The sequence below is a fragment of the Dreissena polymorpha genome, unplaced genomic scaffold (assembly GCF_020536995.1).
Source record: "Dreissena polymorpha isolate Duluth1 unplaced genomic scaffold, UMN_Dpol_1.0 chrUn012, whole genome shotgun sequence".
In the NCBI taxonomy this organism is placed as follows: Eukaryota; Metazoa; Mollusca; class Bivalvia; order Myida; family Dreissenidae; genus Dreissena; species Dreissena polymorpha.
Genome location: NW_026273326.1, coordinates 402,735 through 429,089, shown reverse-complemented (window position 1 = coordinate 429,089; position 26,355 = coordinate 402,735). Strand labels below are relative to the sequence as shown.

General features: G+C 34.9%; 1 protein-coding gene across 4 annotated transcripts in view; it reads left to right on the top strand.

Annotated features, from left to right (window-relative positions):
• LOC127863521 (uncharacterized) overlaps positions 1–24,394 on the top strand; it is a 32,432-nt gene extending 8,038 nt beyond the window's left edge. For 3 of the 4 annotated variants that reach the window (XM_052403063.1, XM_052403066.1, XM_052403065.1), the window contains 5 exons: positions 890–1,042; positions 2,304–2,444; positions 5,074–5,144; positions 6,219–6,377; positions 6,741–7,977. In XM_052403063.1, coding sequence (XP_052259023.1) covers positions 890–1,042; positions 2,304–2,444; positions 5,074–5,144; positions 6,219–6,377; positions 6,741–6,944 — 728 coding nt within the window. In that variant the 3' untranslated portion in view covers positions 6,945–7,977. Of the gene's footprint in view, positions 1–889; positions 1,043–2,303; positions 2,445–5,073; positions 5,145–6,218; positions 6,378–6,740; positions 7,978–22,856; positions 23,016–23,330 lie in introns of those variants that run through there. The other variant, XM_052403064.1, reaches the window with a different exon arrangement.
• Positions 24,395–26,355: the final 1,961 nt, after the last annotated feature.

Here is a 26,355-nt window from a genome sequence, read left to right as displayed (position 1 = left end):
GGAGCTAGGAAAAGACCAGTCCACACTCTAGGGCATCCTAAAGTCAATTCAAGACAGAAAGCGCTAGACTGCGCAGTAGCAACCAACAAGCCCAACTATGTTACATTAAGCAGAATATGATGACTGGTAGATGATTTTTTTCTCAACCAGAATCTTTCAGTTTAGATAGCGCTCATTGCACTGATGTTTTCATTTGTTCCAAGAGGTGGTAGGCGTTGGGGGGGGGGGTGGAGACGTCACTAGAACATATAAATGAATAAGCCTACGAACTGTAGATGGGAAAGGGGTGCTGACATACATTTAACTATCCAGCGGAAGTTTGTTGCAGGGGCTTCATTGCACACTCTGTTTGGAGAATAGTACACGCCCTCGGGGTTGAAGGACACGTGAGCAATCTTGCTGTCAGGTAGATTAAAGCTGAAAGAAGCTCATTGTAGCTGTGGTTGAAGCGGAGTGTCAGTAGCTGGAAGCCCAGCACGGTCAAAACCAATGGATCATGTTTGACAAACATTACTGCTCTGCCTCTCTGAGCCTGTCATTGTATTAAAAACAGAAAATGACGTTGTCGGTTGGTTCCTAGCTGATTATTAGCATCGTTCTGGTTGGAAAATTTGGCTGGCTTTATGTTAAGTGTCGTCCCAGATTAGCGTATGCAGTCCGCACAGGCTTATCAGGCCCCACACTTTCCGCAAACACTGGAATTTCGTTTAGAAGACACATCCTTTTAACGAAATATTCATTAACACGCGTCACTTTTATTTTTATTGTATTTTTTATTTAAAGGAACACTGTTCTTGACGAAAATCCAATTTATGGACGACACTTTGCGGACATGCATTAAACCCCCGTTTTCACAGAGCGCGGCCCCCGTTATCATTGTATATTTCAGACCACATAACGAGCCCCACGGCGGTGGTGATGCCAGTGAAGCGTATCGTACACGTGTGTCACGCGCACGGGGCGGTCGTGTTCGTGGATGCGGCGCACGTGCCCGGTCAGCTGCGACCGGATATACAGGACATCGACGCGGACTTCTACGCAGGTATAGATGTAGACTTAGGTACCGGTAGCCATTTTTGTACAACATCTTGTATTAGTGATGATAATACCTATGCGTTACTTTGCTATGTATTTGGTACTTTGCTATTTATTTGGTTATTGCGTATCATAAATATATTACTGAATGTGACTTTTTCATCTTTCCCCTGCGTACAATAGTTATATTACCGCTGGCTACTTTGTTCTTTTTTGCCCCTTGCTTTTCATTTTTATATAACTGCGTGTTCTGTTGCTCCTTCTTTGCACCCCTTGCGTACCATTATTATATTACAGTGTTCTACTTTGTCCGTTCTTTCTCCTTGTTCGCAGTGCCCATCACGACGTTAAAAGGTGTTCCAAAGAAATGTCACTTGAAAAGCTGTAACAAAAATGGATATTTCTAACCTAAATTCTGCCGAGTTAGAATTCTAGAGGTCTGTGTTCTTTGCCGTGTTTTTGTATATCTTCCTGCCCTTCGTGTACAACATATGGGTTTCATTGAGCCATATGAGAAAATGGGCCATGTCGATCCCTGTTCTTTTTAAAGGTGCTGGTAGTTCTACTTGTGAAGCTGATGGCGAGTTTTGGACAAATTTAGAATCATAACTTCAATTTCCATCTTTTTTTACTTAAAGATTTTAATATTGTTCTGTTTTGGTAAGCCGTAGTACTCGACGGAAACCCCACATGTCCTGTGTGGCGACCACTTGCAAAACTCACATGCTGCCGGGAACGGCATTTGACCCGGATCAACTAGGTGATAAGCGCCTGTACCAACCACCGCGCTAGCCGGACAGTCAACTTGATGGAATCACCGGCAATCAACCTGCTTTTATGTAAATTATTGTCGGTCCGGGGCAAGTCGTGTTTGGTCCGTATCGCTGCCGTGTCGTTGTCGTGTAGGTCCGGGATGGTCCGTGTATATGACGTGTTGGTCCGTATTTATCCGGGGCTATCCGTATCTCTGCCGAGTTGGTCCGGGACAGTCCGTGTAGGCGCCGTGTTGATTGCGTGTTGCTGCCGGCACTGTCCGTGTTGGTACGGGTGGGTCCGTTAAGATATCGTATTGTCACCGTGAGATGATCTTTGGAAGACCGTCGACGCTCAAACATTTAAAAATATCCAAGGATCGGCCAGGATCTTGGTCCGAGGAATTCGGAGCGATCCGGGACTACCGTGTTAATATTGGGCTGGGGCATCTAAATTATTTAGTTTGAACCTTTTTTAAACTTATGCATTTCATCTCTGTTTCGTTGGTTGTCTAGGTAATCTGCACAAGTGGGTATTCTGTCCTCGCTCCGCTGCGATCATCTGGCGCAACCCGAGCCGCCAGCACGCCTGGTTCAGACCTCTCGTTACCTCTGCATTCGAGCACCAAGGGCTGCACGAGGCGTTCGGATATGAAGGTAAAATATACAGAACCTGGTAACACACAACTTTGACGACCAGTTTAGCAAACAGCCGTTATTTTTGGGATCAAGTTATTTATTTGACTTTACTGTTAACCGTTTAATATATGCGTCCATTGTAAATAATTTTGTTTGATCATATAATTAGAAAGTGCTTTAGTATTTAATTTGGGTCTGATGCTAACAGACCGTAAACTTAACTATCCTTTACAGTATTGAGCAACCTGGTTTCTCTGTAATATCATTTTGGTTCGTTAGTGTATATGGAAAATATCATGTTACGAATGACTATATAGCTTTACTTCTTTTACTCCCGACACTGCCACTGCCGCCGCCACCACCAGCACCACCAACTCGGCATTCTCTGCCCCTCACCACAACCACCAACACCACGTAACAAAATAACAAACATTAACAAATAACAAACATAGAAAATACCACAAACAATCCAATCAACATACTAAACGCCTCACCGCATTTACTTTTTCTACCAAAAATACTGTCGTTACCAATATTGTTTTTTTTTAATTTTTGATCGCATCTAAGTTTTAATAAAAGATCCCGGAAGACCGATTCTGCAGTGGTTTTCGCCATTATATCTGTTAAAATGTCTATTATTTGACACCCAAATAAGATTTAAATATGCTATTGTTGTCGTTAAAGTGGTTAGCTAAACCAATAATTTCTAACACGAATTTATGAAGAAATTAAAGTACAATTGTTGAAACAACAAGCAAGCGCTGTCGTTGTACTCGAAGACTTCTCCCAACGATGTTTTCTCGAAATAACAAATATGTTTTTGCTTGTAAATTGTAAATTTTAGACTAACGAATAATGGCATGAAAACGTTGTCAGTCAATATCATTTTTTGTGTGTAAATTTTTACGTGCTCTCTGGATCAAGGTTATAAAACGACTGCTATTGCCTTTGAGTGGTTGCATCCAGTTAAGACAGCATTCAGAAAGACGACTTTGTTTTCCCACTGAGTCCCTTGTCCTCCGCTGTCTTAAATAATAGCCTCGCTCTGGGAAAATAGGGCTTAATGCATGTGCGAAAAGTATCGTTACAGATTAGCCCTGGCAGTCCGTACAAGCTAATCAGGCGCGACATCTTCCGCGTTGATTGAATTTTCGTATATAAGAGACTTTATTTTAAACGGAAAAATTCTTAAAAAAGGAAAGTGTCGTCCCAAATTAGCCTGTGCGAACTGTGCAAGCTAATCTGAGACGATACCTTGCGCTCATTTATTGAGCTTTTTTTCACAGTGCGCGGCTCAAATGTAGTAACAAACATATGCACCAAACCTCGAATTTCCAACAGAATGAACAGCTATTTTATTGGGATGTGTGTTTATCTGTGTTAATAAACTTCGCCTTTTCTATGAATGTCTTGATCGCAACCATTCTTTTTAATGCTGTAAAATCATGTTCTCGGTTGATCGTTATGTGCACGTGTACATATATTTAAATGCGGTTGTTCTCTTCACATGTGAGTGGAATATCTCTGACAAAATATGTTCTACGAAAAATATGATTTTCGAAAAAACAAGAAATGTGTTTGTCAGAAACACTATGTCCCCTTGTGCGCCGCTTTGATTTAGTTTTTTGATGAGATACATATGCATGCCAAATATCAAGTTGCTATCTTCAATATTGCAAAAGTTATTGCAAATGTTAAAGTTGGCGCAAACCAACCAACCAACAGACCAACAGACCAACAGACAGGGGCAAAAACAATATGTCCCCCACTATAGTGGTGGGGGACATAAAAATTCCTTGAAAAATATTATCTTACGGTTCGTAATATGTGTTTAATAATCCAAGCTCCATCGATGTTACACTTTTTATACCACATTTTAAAACTGTCGTAATAAATACTTATACACAAGAGTGGTTTTGATCCGTTGAGAAAAGCTCTATTTTACGGTGTGTTTAAGTCTACGTTTGATTACGAAAATTATTGAGATTCATTACCTTAATCAAAAAGACACCAAAGCTGCGAACTTCGAGTCTGACACTTAGAATTCAAACTTAAAGATATCGTGGTCAAAACATACCACAAAACGAACTTGATTGCCTATGTTGTAACAATTAGACGTCGAAGATTAGTTTCATTTTGTTTGTAACTCTCCTTTATATATTGATATTAGGAGAAAATATCTTAAGAAATGTTATAACATTAGGCCTTCTAATTATAAATTCCACCAATTGCTGAATAGAACGAATACATGTGAACTTCCTAATTTGTAAAAGAAGCTCTTATTCTAAGAAAAAACAACATTTATAATCTCGTAACCTTACGTCAAATACTAATCCTCCATATATAACAAGTATTTTACCTAGCCTTTTCGTACCCGTATACGATGCTGCTTATGCTTATTTTAGTACTATGTCTATCCCTGTTACACAATTTTATGTGAAATATCTAGTATTTAGCCGATGTACACTGTGCAAGTCTGAATGAATAGTTTTCTTGTCTTGTTATTTGCGAATATATGTTACGTAAAAATAATAATCTGTGAAGCATATGATGTAAAAAATATATGATATGTGCAAAATATTATCAATGAAACGTGTTATCTGTGTGAATATTATGATTCTTTACTGTAAGTTGGTTTATGTTGCAGGTACCAAAGACGACATTCCCTATATCTGTGCAGCGAACGGGATCGAATATATAAATCGCGTGGGTGGCCTGGTAAGTAGTAGCCTTATAGTGTGACATTGTAAGGCGAGTCCCTGGACGGCATCATGGTTACGCATGCGCAAATAAATTAAGTTTTCTGTCTTATAAAATATGCAATGGTAGATGTCAATTTTGAATCTGACTAAGCTATTTTAGTATATATCAATTGTATTGTTAAAAAGTTAAGTGCATAACATTTTAAGAAATACAACAACAACAACGCCATTTAAATGAATTATGTTGTAACTCAAAATATTTGCATTTAAATTACTCAACGGCGTTCACATTATAATAACACAACGGCATTAACCGGCATGGACGCTGCAAAATGAATGAAAAATGAAAATGAATAACTGTATCGAAGGTTTGAGGCTAGAAACCTATAGTACAAATTAATTCGAAAATGAATTTTGTTAGTGCGTAACTATACAGACTTTAATAAGGGTACCAAGCGTATGTTTATAACTTTATAACTTTAACTTCAACCATTATTGCTCATTATCAAACTGAGGGCATGCAGACCTGCCTTGGTGACTACGGTTTGAGCATGTGTGACAGCAATCAGACACTAAGATGTGAAGTGACAATCTATTTTATTGAAGTAGGAGGGCTGGTTAAGAATGGCCTTATCGACTGTCACAGTAAGGGGACCTCTCCTCATCCTTTCTAGGTGTTCATCTCTGTGTAGGAAGTGATAAACTTCAATTTTCGTAGAAGTGATGGTACGTGGTTATATAAGTGTCTATCGTTGAAAGGGGAATCTCCGGACAATGGACGGAATTTCAGCATGAATCCAGCATGCCGTTCCCGTCTTTAGACTATAACTTTAACTCCTGGTTATTGAACACTTCCAAACTGTGGCATTGATTATGGACACATAATTTGATTCAAATAAAACTTACCCAGTCGAAATGCATTAAAATGTAGGCAGTTACAAATACACGTGATTGACACAAGTCATAATCGGTAAAAACAAACAACAGTCTTATTTTTATAAATAGTTTCATTTTGAGCAACGACGTGGGGTTCTGTAAAATATAAATGACATATATTATTCCTCAGTCGCATACATGCTTATTTTTACAGGAGAAAATCAACGAATACAACTCTACCCTGTTGTACAAAGGAGTCACGTATTTGGAAGAGAAATGGGGCACGAAGCGCTTGCAAGTTCCAGACTCAATGCATTCATTGTACCAGTGCATCGTTGCGCTCCCATTCATCCCCGGATTTTCCGACTTCAAGGTAGTTTTTCATAATCTAGGATACTCTTTGCTATTTGTGGGTTTCATATATTTCGTTTGAAGCGTACAGTACAGAGAACATGTCAAGCAATTCAAATGCGTATTTAATTCATGAACAATGCAAATACAAATTTAGAACATTGTCATCACGTGGTTGGATATTACTGTGTTGATTTGATAAAAGCTACATTGTTAGTAAACAATATGCACCAAGGTTAGGTTAGTCATTGTATGGCATTCAGGCTCTCTATATACTTAAATCACAGGCTATGGAGCGCTTCTATATAGTATAAGTATACTACGTAGTAATTCCCTTCCAATGTTGATGACGTCATGTGTGACGTAACATGTTCGTTTGTTTTAGGAAACGCCTGCAGTCACTCAAGTATTCATGGGAAAGAACCTAGAGCTTCAAAAACTGCTTCTGGACAAGTATGACGTGCAAGTTGCTGTTGTCTACGTTGGTCATGAGTTAATGGTTCGAGTTTCCGTGTCTATTTATAACACGATGGATGACATCATCCGCTTGGCGGATGCATTACTTGCCCTGACTAAAACGGAAGCTTAATTCATATCGGACGCGGGTTTCATACGGATATTTTAACTTTCGCGAATTTTAAGCAGCTTCTTATCATACGTTTATATAAAACATAAATTATAACTCAGCAATGATTTGTACGGCCGTTGTCGGAATCCACGTCCATTCAAATACGCTCTGCTTCTAATATATATTTTAGTGATAGAGAAAAAATATGCAGTGGATTTTGACGATGCATAACGACTAGGGTGTTTAAACATGTCTATATGATTACTTTCTTGAGATGTTTTAAATTATGAGACCCCCTCCCCCTCAACAACCCTTACAAACAACAATTACAAGCACACAAACGCTCAAACGCATATTAACCAAACACAAACAAAACAACACCACGAAAAACATAATAAATTACATTAGGCCTAATGTATGCAAATCCATGTTTCAAAATGTACGTATTCCATTAATTTCTTGAAATTTATGTATTCCATAATTAAAAAAAATGTATTCTATACATTTCTCAAAATGTAAGGTAATTCATACATTTTCTGAAATGCTTGTATTTCATAAATTACTTAAAATGTATGTATTTCATATATGGTTGTATTTCATTTAATCCTTACGGTGAATGGTACTGCATGCCGTAGTTCTCATAACTTGCTATACTAGATTTTATTTTTTTAACCTTTGAAGTCAACACTAACTGTTTCTAAAATTGTTCGTAAGATTTCTGGTACTCCAATTAATAAGTGTTTGCGTAATGATTTGCACCATTAACAACTTAGTATAACTATAATTGGTTTTGAACTTTCCTAAATGAACATAGAGGGTTTAATAAATAAGTAAAAAAAATATTTCTTTAGAAAACAGTTAGATGAGTGTTTGTGACCATGTTCTTAACGCATGTTACAAAAGCCTCACTCAATAAAGTATTTCACAGAGATCATCATGTTTCTTTTCTTTCTGTTTCTTTTAGTATGTTTAGTGAATAAGGAATCCCTAATTGTTGAAATAAGAGCTGAACGTGGTCAGAGAAATTGAAACCATTTATTAAATTCTACAATTACGGCAGTAGTGTTTTAGATCTTACCAAAATTGAAAGCGACGTACTTGGATGCACTGCGTCATCTTAATTGCATAACGCGCAGTGTGGGAGAGATGTTCTTGACTGTTTAGAATATGAAATTTGATTTCACTTGCCCCAAGAGTGGCTCATGAGGATTTTGAAATACCGAGTTGGGACACATTTTAACATTGTGTATTTAATCATCTGTTTTTATTGGAAGAATACGTGGCTTATGTTCAATATCACTGGAAAATAACAATACAATATCGGATGTTAACGATGTTTTGAAATATTTTAAACATACATTAATCTCTCTAATAAGGATTCTAAACTAAATGATAGCCCTTAACATGTTTACTAAATGAAGAAATAATTGGATAATAATAAAAATACTACTACTACTACTACTACTACTAATACTACTACTACTACTACTACTACTACTACTACTACTACTACTACTACTACTACTACTACTACTACTACAACTACTACTACTACTACTACTACTACTACTACTACTACTACTACTACTTCTTCTACTACTACTACTACTACTGCTGCTGCTGCTGCTGCTACTACTACTACTACTACTACTCTACTACTACTACTACTACTACTACTACTTACTACTACTACTACTACTACTACTACTACTACTTCTACTAATACTACTACTACTACTACTTCTACTACTACTACTACTACTACTACTACTACTACTACTACTACTACTACTACTACTACTACTACTACTACTACTACTATTCCTTTTACTTCTACTACTACTACTAATAATAATATAGAATAAAATAATAATAATAATAATACTAATACTAGTATACTAATACTAAATTCATAACAGTGCTGCGCTTTGACTCGTATACAAACACACACAAAATCGTTATCGAGGAAAGTTGTATAAAACCATAAGTGAATTCAAAATAGCGATGCGTTTTCACTCGCATACGAACACAAAACAATATTGTTCGTGGAAAGTTGTCCAAAACCATATGTGAATTCAGAACCGCATTACGTTTTCACTCGCATACGAACACAATACAATCTTATTCGTGGAAAGTTGTTCATAACCATAGGTGAATTCAAAACCGCATTACGTTTTCACTCGCATACGAAAACAAAACAATATTGTTCGAGGAAAGTTGTCCAAAACCATACGTGAATTCAAAACCGCATTACGTTTTAACTCGCATACGAACACAAAATTTTTGTATCGATGAAAGTTGTAAAAAATTAGGAAAGCTGCAGAGATGTCCTTAGGACAATCTGTACAAATGCCCTCTCGACATTATTTTATGTAAAGAGCATATTATTGATTTTGTACGTATAACTTGATAAAACGCACACCCCATTTTATGTAAAATTATGGTTTTGTATTCACACAAAAATAAGAAATACAACTCTGTGTTTTTTATTATCAAATATTAGATCACGGGACTATGATTTATAATATGTATTATTATTATTATTGTTATTATTAGCAGTGTTAAACACGATTTTAGAAATGGGTCAATTTCTGAGTGCTGGTATCGAACTACTGCTGGATCAATGGTACTGATGTTAATTTTTCCTGATAAATTATTTTATTAGCTTTCGAAAACAACCGATGTGTAGTTGATTCGTAAACAATTCTTCAAGTTACATGGTTAACAGTTAAGATAGTGTAGTTTTACGGCAAATGAAGTTGTACTCCGTGTTTCTATAAACACATTTATAAAAAAATATAAAAAATAAGGGGTTTCCTCCAGTGAAATGGACTCTACCGTTTCATCACTAGAAATTGCGTTTTTCTTATCCGTATATAAATCCATATCACAAACATATATGATAAGGTTGCATACTGCTGTTATTGTTTATCATAAATGTCTTGTATTACAGCATTTTTTATCACTAACACCATTCAAAATCAGCCTATTCATTGTTGTGTTTGTAGGACAAGTGCTGTTAGTTTACTATCATCGTGGGAGTATCGTCTGTTTTGTTTTACGCAATCTGTTTAAATTTTAAAATAAATATCGACATATACTTTGAGCCTGTAATGTTTTGCATTGCCGTTCAAGAAAAGCCATTGTGTAATGTGATATCAGTATTCTGTGTGAGTAAATACGAGCCCCTAACTGATCGTAATTATGCGTTGACATCGTCCTTACTAATGTAATCTTTGACGTCATCAATACCACTTTGCCATATCACCTGGCAAATGTTTCATTGTTAGAATTAAGTGCTTTCGGCGATATTTTCTCACATTTATAGAAAAAAAGAATACTGTAACTCAAAAAACATTACAAGGAGAGAAAAATATAAAATGTTGGTCGCTTAACACTCAAATACCATTTCCTAGTAGTATTAAAAACAAATGTCAGAATAATGTATTTGAAGCCGACACTGAACTTTTAATGCTTTTTTTTCATGGCAAATATAAGTGCGTCTATGCTGATAATCAACTGTTTATGTGCCACGCGTTGTCTTAAATTTCTATTTTCGTGCTAAATTAGTATCATATTATTCCGTCGCTACACGAACTATTAACAATTTGGTAATTTAAGAGCTGTGACACGATTATGGTTTTCAACAGTTCATTCTTACAGTTTCTTAAACAACAATTCCTACTTACAAGTACACCTATGTCATGAAAAATGTCACGAATAATCACACGCATTTCCAATGAGTTTAAGCAGTTTATTCATTAGCGATATCACATATCCCCGCTATGGTTCATTTCAAGCAGGTGCAAAACTAAATTACAAGAAACATTCAGCCCGTAAGTTAGTCTTTCGCTACTTCATATTGATCACACACAAATACAAAAAGCTTCACGTTTATTTATTAAATAAATTGCCTTGGTGCAAAGAAATAGTGTGACACCCAGAAAAATAACGTCTTTAAATTCTACATAGTATAGCATCACATCTACAAGGTAAGTATTGATGCAAAGCATCAAAGGGCGTCTGGAATTGCAGTGTAAAAGGCACTCAATGAAGTTACATGGAACGATTTTTTTTCTACTGTTAACATTAATATATTGGCCGATTATTTAAAAAAATATAGAAAAAGATACTGGTATAACCATTATCTATGATTTTGTGTTATAACCCCCAAATAACCATTATCGTTGATGTTGTGTAATAACCCCCAAATAACCATTATCTATGATTTTGTGTTGTAACCCCCAAATATTTCATAGTTCATTTTATTTACATTGGTTTCCTTTTTTACTGGCATCCGTGTGCAGTTTTCATTAATGGAACAGAACTGTGCAGGTTTAAAAAAATCTGCTTCATCGTGTAAGCGTAGTTTTATATTTTTCTCAACTTCAAGGGGAGATGATTCTGAACTTATTCTTACGTTGCTCATTTACGATAGGGGTTGAGTACTCATTGATATGAAAACACTGTAAAAGTTTTAATGTGTTTACGACCCCCCCCCCCCCGTCCCACCCTCTCACACATATATTTCATGGGCATAATAAAAACCAAAAATGGTTACAATGAAACAGCATATTTATTTAAACTAAAATGTCTACATCAAAACAAAAAGTTAACATAGAACACAAATACAATAATTTGATTCTACTGGGGCTCGAACCTTGGGCCTCTCACATGTGAAGCGAGCGTGTAACCACTACACTACGGAACCGCTTGAAAAATCACCTAACTAAGATATCAATAAGTGACTGTAGTGTAACGGTTATCAATAAAGCAATAAACCGTGTAATCGCTGTCGTCTTGTAAAATTGAAGAAAATACGCGTTAACCAAAAACTCGAACAGCAAAAGTCTGCGCTATTGTTAGAAAAACCACAAAATAAATATATTTTGATTATGTTTTGTTTTTAAACAAAACCAGAAAGTTTCACCGGTTCGCGAAATTGCCCAGTCCCTGTGATCTTCTATTAATGCCCAATCCCTGTGATCAGTTATTCATTAAAAGAATTAGCTTTGCATTATTGGCAATAAATGTTGCAGTAAATGTAATAGGCACAAATGCAGTACTTATTTACACTAATTTACACAAAAAATCACCACTATGCAAGATATTCTGACAACAAAAATATATACATTGATCCGTAAAATAACTTCTCCTCCCCATAAGCGAAAAAAAAACGTATTACATACGAGTCGCCGCACTTCAGTGCGACGCCAATAAAGTTGATGTTTATGAGAAAAAAAACCGAGGGACTAGTTTGCGACACATCGTAAACATGTACAATGATGTTAGTATCAAAATTGTCCCTAAGTTCACGGGCTAGTATCATCCACACATCGCACAACCGTATCAAACATATTTGTCGTTAGTTTTTATTTTTTGTTTAAAAGCCTTATACAATTTTGTTTAAGAATTGTGTAAAAAACACCAACTGTCTCTCAATATTGATAAACCATTACCAAGTACCCATAACCTAGCCAACTTCATAGAACTTGAAAAACCTGTTAAAACTTATCGGACCGAAATAAAATTAGCCGGACCAAACAATCCAGGTATCAAATACCATTATCGTGGGAAGCAAACGTGATTCGCTCACTTTTTTTTATTGCAGTTAAAATTCATTAATAAACATTCAGATTAAGACAACTAAATAAAAGAAAGAAATACATGTTTTAACTTGATATTAATATTGATTTTAACAACATGCAAAATTTAATAAAACTTAACGAATATATCGATTCAAATTCAAGTTCAGATAGATACATAAATATATTATAAGCAACCAATATGAACGCTTTACACGAACAAAATATGATATTTATCTGAAATGTCACGCGCAAAGTTTGCTTTAAAAAAAGCACATAGCATCTTAATGTATGCAACATCGTGTCTTGAAGAAAAACAATACAATAGATAAGAGTATACATACTATCTCACGTTGTGCTAACTATGGATACATTTGTGAAAGCTATTTCGCGGTAATAAATTCGTTGTTGTTTCATTTTTTTTAAATTAAGAAGAATTGTTGGTAAAGTACCCAATTAAGACATGTTAGTGTAAAATAAACTATTCATTTTTAGCTACCGTAGCAACTGCATTGAGAATGGTTCAATGGGTGGCACGCTCAAAGTAAGCTAGTCATTTGATTGTGTTTGCTTACGGTTGCACGCTTCGTTTTGCCGGTCGCATTATTGTTCTCGCATAGCAGACGTTTCAATTGAAAATAACAATAAAAACGTGATAAATCCTCAATTTGTCTAAAGGGTTAAGTCTTGAAAAAGGTTTCGGACAGTAAAATCAAATCTTTATAAAGAATTCTCGGACACACTAGGACATACTCACATTTTTTCAGTATCGCCTATCAGACCGATTTTTATGATGTGTGGTGTCAAGTTTTTGAAGTCAATAGTTGTAATTTTTTTCACGCTCAAAGGCATATTGCTGTAAATTATTGGTACTCGTGAGACGTAAAAGGAGGGTTATTTGCAATTTATCAGTACTAACTTCTTGTGGTAAAAAATTAAAGTCAGTTTTGCTACAAAGTTAGTTTGAAAGAAACAAAATAATATAACCGATACATCTATCGAAAGGTCATTTGCGAAAAAAGAGTCACCTTTTACTTCGTTTGTACCTAAAAGGATATCAACATAAAAGTTAAGGTAACAATCCAAATGGTTTGGAAATAAGACCAATTGGTTTATTTTTGCAAGATCTATCACGTGACGGTTATTTATAAGCTTAGCCTTTAGATGCAACCAAGCTGGAATTGATAGGTTTCACCGTAGATGTTATTCCGATGTTAACTTATATCGGCGAATTTCTCTTACCCGTCTGACCTACATGGTATTCGCTCACGTACAGAACCAAAAACCAAATAACACTCATAAACCTAATAAACGTTGGCGATATATTCGCAATACATTCCAAGATTCGATGAAGCATGCAATCCACTTATAATTACTTGCGTTAAATAATTGTTATTATTTCTTTGCCGTATTTCACTTTCACGTTCTTTTGTTTAAATTACAAACTTATCACACGTTATTTAATTAGTATTGAATCCTGTCTATACTTTAAACAACTTTAAACGGCTGTAATGCGATCGTTCATAATATATTACTCCAAATTGTTAGGATATGGAAATTGCTTTGATGCTGAAACGGATCCCTATATTTAAGATAATTGGTCATCTCTCTGAAGATATTATACACAGAACGTCTTTAAACTCAGAGACTATCGGTTACGCAGGTGCCAATTGGACTATTCTAGTAACGAATTTCGATGGTCCATGATTGCCTATAATCGTTTCTTATATTTGATCAGGGTTTAAACTCACAGTTTTCTAAATGAGCAGTTGATGTACAATTTACGCTATTTTAGTATAACATGTATGAAACACCATATCGAAGAGCATACAGTATTGAAAAATACCGGGTACATAATTGTGCTATCCCCATGTATCAATTGTTTGTTTATTTTGAATGTTCAATTAGAAAGACATTTTCAATAATTAAACTTTAAATACTTTAATTTATGAATTAAGCACTTTTCTTCCGTATGTCTGTTGACAGAGGCTCCATTCACTGGCATGACGTTTTATTGTTGTAAGTGATTGACGCTGTCCAATGTTTAATAATCCACTTTAACACATGCCATACCCTGTTTCTCATGTAATATAACCATTACGAATATTTTTATCTTACACATGTGTAATAGCGAGCGAAGCTCGCATACGGTAACACGTGTATTTGACTGTAGATATACAGGTTGTTGTTTTGAAAATATTGGTATCTGCGCGCGCAATAACCGGATATCCGCAATATCCGAAACCGGAACTGGAAATTTTCGAAGTAAATAACCAGCGTCTCCTGATTGATCATAATGATAAAATAGATGAAAATGATCAAATTTACGGATTTTAAATATTCTAAAATTCTTCTCTGTATTTATTGTTACTAGAGTGCTATATTTCGAATAAAGCATCAGCATTCTTCGTGTAAAACATTTGTCTTCATTCAGGGACTTCCCCGTTCGATGACGTCATCGCCAAATTTATCCAAGTAACAAATGACGTCACCGTTGTGTGTGTACATAGCAAGTGTCAACAACGTCGGCTACTCGCATTTTTTATTTAAAATGATGACAAAACAAGTAAGTGCTATTATTTATTGGACGATTGCCATTGAGGAACAAACACACGATTGGTTCGGCATGTACTCAGGTACCACATTTTTCAAAACAACAACATGCACAGTCAAATACTCGATTTCATAATCATTTCATATAGTGAATTAATTTTTCTATCACTGTCTAAGTCATGCATTACTTTAAAATTTAAAGGTGGTAAATCACATTTGAGTATCATTTCAACATGACCAAACTTTAGTATCTCATCAAAAAATATATATCAGTGGTTATATTCTAGATATCTATTCTCTTCTATTGAAACAAAATACAAGAATTTAGCTTAATTTTTATGCCTCACAAAATGGCATGATTCAAACAAATATTGCTACCTTTGACAATATCTCATAGTGAGGGAGATAGTGCCCTTATTGATATCTGAGCTAACCTTTCTGGTAAAGAACATTAATTATTTGATAATTACTACAAACAGTGCAATATTTATAGATACTATAAAATGTGATTGATTCAAGCAATCAAAAGGTGTGATCAAATGTGATTAATCATATTTAAAACATAAATTCAAATAAGATAAAAATAACTTTGAGGTGGGTGACGTGACAGTCGCTACCTTTAGTACGGTGGCTGACTTGACAGTCTCTACCTTGAGTACGGTGGGTGATGTGATAGTAGCTACCTTGAGTACGGTGGGTGACGTGACAGTCGCTTACCAAAATGACTTTTAAACAGTAGTTAGGAATATACAAATTAATTTAATCCTAGTATTTTGGTACTTAAAAACATATATACTTACAAGTGTAAAATTTTTAAAGTGTTATAGCAATGGTATTAAATAACATGTTTCGGTAGGTGACATAATTATCGCTGACCTACATTGCATTTATTCCTCAATTATGGTAATTTGAAATTACTTTGACTTTAAATGCTCAAATAGGAAAATAAAACAAATATGCTGCCTGGCCCTTGTGAAATCTTAGTACAGTATGCCACATGGAGAAATCATTGCTGATGCCAGTGACGATGATGTGCCCTTGTGAAATATAAGTACTGTATGCAACATGGAGAAATCATTGCTGATGCCAGTGACGTTGATGGGCACCTGAAAATTATAATTGAGAAGGTAGCAACAGTTGGATGTTCTAAATTTTTACATTGTATGTTCTAGTTGATTGTTTAGTGTTTTAAGGAGGTAATGCCAAGGACATACATACTAGATTAATATATGTCCTTGGTATATACCAATCTTTGTTTGCTGCACAATTTGTTGATAGTTTCATGTGTTACGCAACGCTCACCATCGATCTATCTTCTCTTCAGGTATACATAATTATCAAAGTATAGGTCACTTTATGGATTAGATAATTACTTATAAAAATATTAGAGTTATTTAGTTACAAGGACTGTTCTGTTGCTCTTATCCGCAGTTGGTATTCGAACCATATATATTTTACCAGATTTGTGCAAAATAAGGTGATTTTATCTCAACTATACACAGTCTGAAAATAAGCACCATTTTTACAAACAGAAGCTTTTGTGGGCTTTTCAAACATTACCTCGTGTGAGCTTTTGAACTGACAACATACTGTTCTAAATCATAACAAAATATCAATTAAATGTTATTCTTTGTAAAAATTTCCTAAGCAATGTAATCATGCTATTATACAGCATTGTAGTTTACCAATATATTTTTCAAAAGGTCAAATAGCTTAATTGGTAGAGCAACCCAGGCCAATATCATATGATCATTATCATCAGATGGCTCATGGGTGGATTCGGGTTCGAATCCCGATCTGACCTTCGTTGGTAAACCTATGGTTGCAAGGCTGGCAGGGGGGGGGGGTTGGGCTAAAAGTTCTGTTCATCAGGTCACATGAAACCCTTTAATATGGTCCGTTTGTTGTTTAATTGCTGATTAACATAATAATTAAAAGTTCATTTCCTTATTTTTTTTATACCAGTGCCTATATTATTACCAGTCTTTAAGAACTCCACGTACGTTCTTCTGTTAGGAAGTGCCTATAAACATTTTATTTAAATATCATCTTTATCAAAGTTTTTTGTTAGTTTCTTCCATTAAACATTAATCGAGCTCGCTTTGAGGCTTTGCCTTATTTCATATTATACTTTTTTAGCGTTTTCATTGGCTTAGTTTTTGTTCCATTGACCAATCGCATTTTGTTATTTTGCTGAAATGAAGTTGCAACTTCAAATGACGTCACGAAATGTAAACAACAATCGGGATTTATCATTATGTTTGGGTAAATGTTGATTTAATTTGCTAATTTAAAAGCATGTGATAAATAAGATCTAGCACTCTTTGTCATTTCATACCATATTTTATTAAACTCGTCCAGGAAATTCGTTAGTAAGCTCGCCAAAGGCTCGCTTACTAACAACATTCCTGAACTTGTTTGTTTAACAAAAGATGGTATGATATGACAACTCGTGCCAGATCCTATATATTGAGCATACACTGAATATTGAATAAACAAACACGTTGTTGGTTTAAGCAATTCGATTCGTATTTGGTTGTTGGTCGAAAAAGTAGAACTCGATTATGTAAAAGTTTTATTTTTGTCTTCCACGTAGATATAATTCGTAAGCATTCTCATTTTTGTCTCGACCTTATCGGAATAAAACGTGTATTCCATATGTTACAACAACGCACTCCGTAATATCAAACAATAGTAGTTACATAACACATGTTTTTCTTTTAAAATGTATATAATGTTGAAGGGATACGAAATAGGTCAGCTGAAAGTTGGTCTTGAAAGAAGTTTTATCATGTATACACAGTTTAAGCAGAATAACTTAACATTCATTCATTAAATATATACTTTACCATTTCAATTATTTATGGTAAACAAGCGAAGACAATTTATTTCGTAATTAAAGACCACCGGCCCAAAATACAATAAACGGACATGTCACATTAGACATGCATGATTTGTTTAGTAGTTTTATATATATATCCCAAGAAAAATGTGAAACGAAGAACAATGAAACAAATACTTGCAATTCGTTTTCAATGACACACGTGTCTTCTATATTTAGACAATGTGTACACCATCTAATCATGATATATAACCAGATGTCGTCCATTTTCAATAAGAAACTTGTGGTTAGAACAACTGAACTTTACAAAGGAATTTCTATAGTTGAAGCTTATTTTAAGCGAAATATATTTTTCTGGTTCAGGCAATGATTTATACACACTATATGTTTCGCATCTAGATGAGTCGAATAAACTCCCCCACCGTTTATGATGTATGGCATGATACCATTTCCTTCTTGATCAAGAGTTATGATACATGTCATATTTGCATTCACAAAATGAAGAATACTGAATCAGATTGCAAGGACAGTTTAACTACCTAATTTATCTTAATCGTAAGAGCCCTTTAGTTATTGGTTCAAGGTCCACACGATTTTGAAACAAACAAAACATATTAAATGTTGAATGATGTTTTCATAATGTCTTAAATAATTAGCTCATTAAATAACATGCATAAGGGCATTGAATATAACTTGCGGTTCGTTTTTAAAGTCTAACAAGAATATATTCGAAACATGTAATTAAACGATTAGCTAACTATATTAGTTCCCCAAAATAAACACATGCTATTCTATGAATATTTAAGTCCTTACTTATGTTTTTAACTTTAACGCACTATGGAAAGATAACTTTTTTGCACTTTATGGCTGTTGTTACGATTTTCGGGGGGAAAAGTTTATAACTTCACAACACAGTATATATACTCTACATTTTATTTACACACTACGAGAATAAATATATACACCAATAATGTTTATTTGTTAACTGTCTTCACAATCTAGGTAAAATCCATTCTCTCTCAAACTGCCACCAACTCTCTCCCAAACTACTTGTATCTTTACATCTCTACGTTCTATTATACTCTCCCCAGCTCCCTCACTGAACCTGGCTTTTCATACAAATCTGCCCACCCTCCCATATTTGGATGTATGGACAGACACTGATAGGACCTAACATTTAATTGATATTTATTATTGCAACTGTTGAAATATTTGACAAGCATACTTTGCAGAGCAACACACCAGACTAGTCTTTATTATGAAATGATGACCACATGGACTTCTGTTCTGATAACAGATGTCCACCATGCCTCGATGGCATCAAACAAAGCAGTCTAAATTGAGTTCAGATATTAAAAATTACAACACTCCCCTCACCTTAGCTTCTTAATTGTCCTCAATAAAGCCAAATAGTTGAACATATGACTAAACAGCCAGGTTCATACTCACAACATGTTAAATGTTTATATCCAAACACTTAACATGAAAATAATATTACTACGCAATCTGCAGTTACAAATAAACTTCATGGCAATCAATACTAAGATTAGAAACCTTCTTCAAAACAAGGAATATTACTTGTAAATTACTACATAACATGGCAAGAAACATCCATATACATTGACTTGTATTGCAAATAACTTCTCAATAAAAAATACACAGATTTATCCATCAATATAATGAATCATTAACAGTACTGTCCTTTTAATTATCAAGAAACACATTCAAAGAAATATTATTCTTCGAACACTTGATCTCCGACGTCATGCATTATATTTAAAACACAGAGTTTGATTATATGAAAACATGAATATACATTCTTGGTCATATGCAAAGTAAACACACTGTTTAATAGGCATATCCACAAACTCTTCTTTCAATGCCCAACTTATTACTTGAAAGTTTTTATATTATGTTGCACGTATTCACACAATCACACATATCACTATCACACAAAAGTCCTAATATGCATCCGCGTTAAGTGCCTTACACTTATTACTTTAAATTAACATTAACGAATGTATAATTCAGGCACTACAAACTTGTAAAGTTCATACAATTATAAGTAGCAGTCGTCCTGCTAAATTGTCTTGTGCGCCTTACTATTAAATGAGCATAAGTTTATATTACAAACAATTCCACAACAAAATATGGCGCAAATGTTTGATTCTGAAAAGGAATTATTATTAATTACATGTGTGCATAATGGTAAAATCCACGGAATTCTTCAAACACTTCAGATACAGTACACTATTTCATTCCAACAAATTAACACGGCATATATGCCGGAAGTCATCGGTTTGGAATCAAAACACACACATATTAAAACTAGAAAAACCTATATATTCCCTTTTTACAGTTGCGACAACACATTACGAATTATCCAGATTCATGTCCACTGAGATGAAACGCATTGACAGGTTCAATGTTGAACTGCAGGCAAATGTAAACAAGAACCTTTAGTTGATCACTTTATCAGCTTAATGACTATTTTACGGTATGGTGTTGATCTCTGTCCTCTTTTCCTGTGGTTGTGGTTGTTGATTGTTTCGTCCCATAGATGTTTTCGGTGTTTTGGCCTTTTTCTGTACGCCAACTTGTAATAGAACTGTATGTGGCGATTGCAAGATGGACAACCAGGAACAGTGTCTCTCGGGGGTGTTTGACTGTCAGATGTACGCAACTTCACAACAACGCCAATAACTGAAACCTGCTGTTGGAGTTTGGCTGTTCTCTCCAATGAACAGTTAACTCTGCTTAATTTTGCATGACTTCCTACGGCAGATGACACTTCATCTATCCTAGGATTTCCGTCCATAATAAGCATTCCACAGTTGCTGTCACTCAACGTCGAACTGCGATCTGCATTTCGATGGTCTTTACGGAAGCGCAGTCGGGTTATCCGATAGCGACGGTATTTCCTTATTCTGAATAATCCACGATGTACAAAATTCATACAGTCCCACAGCTTCACCATCTGAAGCTGTTGCAGCAAGAAAATCCAACTCCAGAATCCATATTCATGAAGTTTTACTCCAGGTGTTCTTGCTTTCGACGACCCATAATTCTGTGACCTCACAGAATTCCTTTTCCTATGAAGGAACTGCATCGTCGAACAGAGAAAATCTGACCACTGTAAATATTTCTTCAACACATGTCAAACCCTGTACATTTTAATCATTCTAGACTAGCATGCTGTTCATTACACTGCCATTCTTCGGTTCACTTAAAATGTCCACATAAACATGCTTTAGGTCACTTTAATACCTCAGTTCTCAGTGTTTGAGTCAACATTTTCTTTCAAATTCGTGAGATTTAATTTCTTGTGAAAATTCCAGTGTAGTACCTTTAGCCGACTAAACATTCCTGGAAGAACTATTCACCAGTCCTGCAGGTACTTGATTACTTTTAAACTGTCCCTTGGGGGATTAAAGTGTGCCCTAATGATATCCGATTCGCTGTTAATTTAACTAAGGGCTTACAGTCCCAGGAGAGAAATTAATTGACCAAGATGTATTGACTGTCAAGGTATTATGCACTTTGACTTCGATCAACACTTTCTTCGCCATAGCATGTTTAAAGTCCCATGTAGACAAAATGATGAGTAATTATCCAATTTCTTATGTGTTTAAGTCCTTATCACAACGCTATTATATAATATGCACGTTTCTCACAAGCGTGTTAAAGTCCTTATCCCGACGCTGCCACCAGTGTTACGATTTTCGGGGGGGGGGGGAAAGTTTATAACTTCACCACACAGTATACATACTCTTCATTTTATTTACACACTACGAGAATAAATATATACACCAATAATGTCTATTTGTTAACTGTCTTCACAATCTATTCTAGGTAACATCCATTCTCTCTCAAACTGCCACCAACTCTCTCCCATACTTCTTTTATCTTTACATCTCTACGTTCTATTCTACTCTCCCCCAGCTCGCTCACTGAACCTGGCATTATACAAATCTGCCCACCCTCCCATATTTGGATGTATGGACAGACACTGATAGGACCTAACATTTAATTGATATTTATTATTGCAACTGTTGAAATATTTGACAAGCAGACTTTGCAGAGCAACACACCAGACTAGTCTTTATTATGAAATGATGACCACATGGAATCCTGTTCTGATAACACATGTCCACCATGCCTCGATGGCATCAAACAAAGCAGTCTAAATTGAGTTCAGATATTAACAATTACAACACTGTACTGTATATATGCACCATCTGTAATAAGACATCTGCATTGGAAAGGCAAAAACAACGAATCACTAGAGGTATATAAAACCGGTTGAATTGCGCGCCGAATGTCATAATTTGCATAGAATCAATAACAACAACCACACGTGTAAATTAACAATTACATCATAAAAAATCAATTCAAATTATAAACAATTAGAAATACAATATAATTCGATCCAATTGCAATTAACAAGCATCATGAAAACAAGAACATTATTTAAGACTTTAAAGATGAAGTAAAATCTTAAAAAAGAACTTTTTCACCAAGTGGATCATATGATAATGGTAATTAATTTAACAGCTTTCCAGTTGACCGTTCATATAAACAGCAAATCTTGGCAAATTGTTACTAATTAAAAGTATGCAGAAAAGTGTGACTCCTCCCCTTGTTTTGGCAAAATTTGGTATCTGGGCAAAAATCAGTTATTCGAATTCTTCTTAATCATGTAATTGGTCACTTGCCTTAAATGTATGACTTGGTGATGGTAACGCTGATATCTCTATGAATTATTGAAGAGTTTTGTACTATTTGGTTTATGCCGCAGGTACCAATGACGACATTCCCTATATCTGTGCAGCGGACGGGATCGAATTTATCAATCACATGGGTGGCATGGTAAGTAATAGCCTAATAGTTTGACATTGTAAGGCGAAAATTACAAATATTATTCCTCAGTCGCATATATGCTTATTTTTACAGGAGAAAATCAACGAATACAACTCTAACCTGTTGTACAAAGGAGTCACGTATTTGGAAGAGAAATGGGGCACGAAGCGCTTGCAGGTTCCAGACTCAATGCGTTCATTGTACCAGTGCATCGTTGCGCTTCCGTTTATCCCCGAGTTTTCCGACTTCAAGGTAGTTTTTCCTATTATTTGAAACTCTTTGCTATTTGTGCGTTTTAAATATTTTGTTTGAAGCGTACAGAGAACATGTAAAACAATCAAATGCTTATTTAATACATGAACAACGCAAATACAATTTAGAACCTTGTCATCATATGGTTTGATATGACTGCGTTGATTCGATTAAAGCTACATTGTTAGTAAACACTATGCACCAAGGAAAGGTTAGTGATTGTATGGCATTCAGACTCTCTATACTTCAATCACAGGCTATGTAGAGCTTGTGTTGATGACGTCACGTGTGACATAATATGTTCGTTTGTTTTAGGAAACGCCTTCAGTCACTCAAGTATTCATGGGAAAAACCTAGAGCTTCAAAAACTGCTTCTGAACAAGTTCGACGTGCATGTTGCCGTTGTTTACGTTGGTCAAGAGTTAATGGTTCGAGTTTCCGTGTCTATTTATAACACGATGGATGACATCATTCGCTTGGCGGATGCAGTACTTGCCCTGACTAAAACGGAAGCTTAATTCATACGGGTATTTTAACTTTCGCGAATTTTAATCAGCTTCTCATCATACGTTTATACAAATCATAAATGATAACTCAGCAATGATTTGTACGTCGTTGTCGGAATCCACGTCCACTCAAATACGCTCTGCTTCTAATATATATTTTAGTGTTAAAGAAAAAAAATATGCGGTGGATTTCGATGATGCGTTATGACTAGGGTGTTTAAACATGTCTAAATGATTACTTTCGTGAGATGTTTAAAATTATGAGAGGTGTTTAAACATGTCTAAATGATTACTTTCGTGAGATGTTTAAAATTATGAGACCCCCTCCCCCTAACAAACAACAATTACCAGAACACAAACACACACGCATGTACGCTCAAACGCATATAAACCCAACACAAACAAAACAACAACACGAAAAACATAATAAAATACATTTATGTATGCAAATCCATGTTTCAAAATGTATGTTTTCCATAAATTTCTTGAAATGTATGTATTCCATAAATTAATCAAATATATTCCATAAATTTCTCAAAATGTAACGTAATTCAAACATTTTCTGAAATGCTTGTATTTCATAAATTACTTAAAATGTATGTTTTTCATATATGGTTGTATTTCATTTAAGCCTTACGGTGAATATTTTTTTTAACCTTTGAAGTCAACACTAACTGTTTCTAAAATTGTTTGTAAGATTTCTGGTACTCAAATTTAAATACGTGTTTAATGATTTGCACCATTAACAACTTAGTATAACTATAATTGGTTTTGAACTTGCCTAAATGAACATAGAGGGTTTAATAAATAAGTAAAAAAATACTTCTTTAGAAAACAGTTAGATGAGTGTTTGTGACCATGTTCTTAACGCATGTTACAAAAGCCTCACTCAATAAAGTATTTCATAGAGATCATAATGTTTCTTTTCTGTTTATTTTAGTGTGTTAAGTGAATAAAGAATCCCTAGTTGTTGAAATAAGAGCTGAACGTGGTCAGAGAAATTGAAACCATTTATTAAATTCTACAATTACGGCAGTAGTGTTTTAGATCTTACCAAAATTGAAAGCGACGAACTTGGATGCATTGCGTCATCATAATTGCATAACGCGTAGTGTGGGAGAGTTTTGCTCGACTGTTTAGAATATGAAATTTGATTTCACTTGCCCCAAGAGTGGCTCATGAGGATTTTGAAATACCGAGTTGGGACACATTTTAACATTGTGTATTTAATCATCTGTTTTTATTGGAAGAATACGTGGCTTATGTTCAATATCACTGGAAAAAAACAATACAATATCGGATGTTAACGATGTTTTGAAATATTTTCAACATACATTAATCTCTCTAGTAAGGATTCTAAACTTAATGATAGCCCTAAACACGTTTGCTAAATGAAGACATGATTGGATAATACTAATAATAAAAAAATAAAATAATAATATTAATAATAATAAGAATAATAATAATAACTCTGCTAATAATAACAATAATAATAATACATTTGATAATCAAAATCTCGTGATCTTATGTTTGATAATAAAAGACACAGAGTTGTATTTCTTATTTGTGTGTGTATACACATCCATAATATACATAAAATGGTGTGTGCGTTTATCAATTTACACGTACAGAATCAATAATATGCTCTTCACATAAAATAATATGGACAGAGCTTTTGTACAGAGTGTACTTAAGACATCTCTGCAGCTACCCTAATTTTGTACAACTTTTCACGAACAAGATTGTTTTGTGTTCGAATTCGAGTGAAAACGTAATGCGGTTTTGAATTCACTTATGGTTTTGGACAACTTTCCACGAACAAGATTGTTTTGAGTTTGTAAGCGAGTGAAAACGTAATGCGGTTTTGAATTCACCTATGTTTTTTGACAACTTTCCACGAACAAGATTGTTTTGTGTTCGAATTCGAGTGAAAACGTTAAGCGGTTTTGAATTCATCTATGGTTTTGGACAACTTTCCACGAACAAGATTGTTTTGAGTTTGTATGCGAGTGAAAACGTAATGCGGTTTAAATTCACCTATGGTTTTGGACAAATTTCCACGAACAAGATTGTTTTGTGTTCGTATGCGAATGAAAACTGACATCGCTATTTTGAATTCACTAATGGTTTTATACAAATTTCATCGATAACGATTTTTGTGCGTGTTCGTATAAGAGTCAAAACGAAGCACTGGTATGAATTCACTATAATGTCTATTTGTCTCACATCATGGCAATAAACTTATTATGTATATATGTACTACATTACCTTTCAAAAGGTCATGTGCGCATTTAAGTACTCTATGAATATCTGTAATTTAAACTTGCATTGGTTATAGAATTATATTTTAAAAAAACAACAGAAACTATTATCGTTCAAGATCCACACCTTTATTTCGGTTGAATATAGAAACAATGATACGCCTGAAACATTTTCAGGAGAGGAATTCCTGTTGACCTTCGCTATACTTACAAGTTCATTTAAGGCAAGTCATCAATATATACAACATGACACTTTATTTAGCACAAAATAAATAGAGAATACATGGTTGGTGCCGAGATGGAGAAAGTTTATCCGGTCAGGCTTAGAAAAAGAAAATAGGGCGAGCTTTAGCGAGCCCTATTTTTCTTTTTCGGGCCGAACCGGATAAACTTTCTCCATCTTGGCACCAACCATGTATTCGATTTATCCTGCCGCATGCCGTTGACACATTTTATCAAAGACAAATGATTAATTGATATAACAATTCTTGTCGGGCCTCCTACATTCCTGACGACCGAATAACTACCGATTGTGTCACGTAAAAAAAGTTCCACATTAAACTGTTCCTTTTA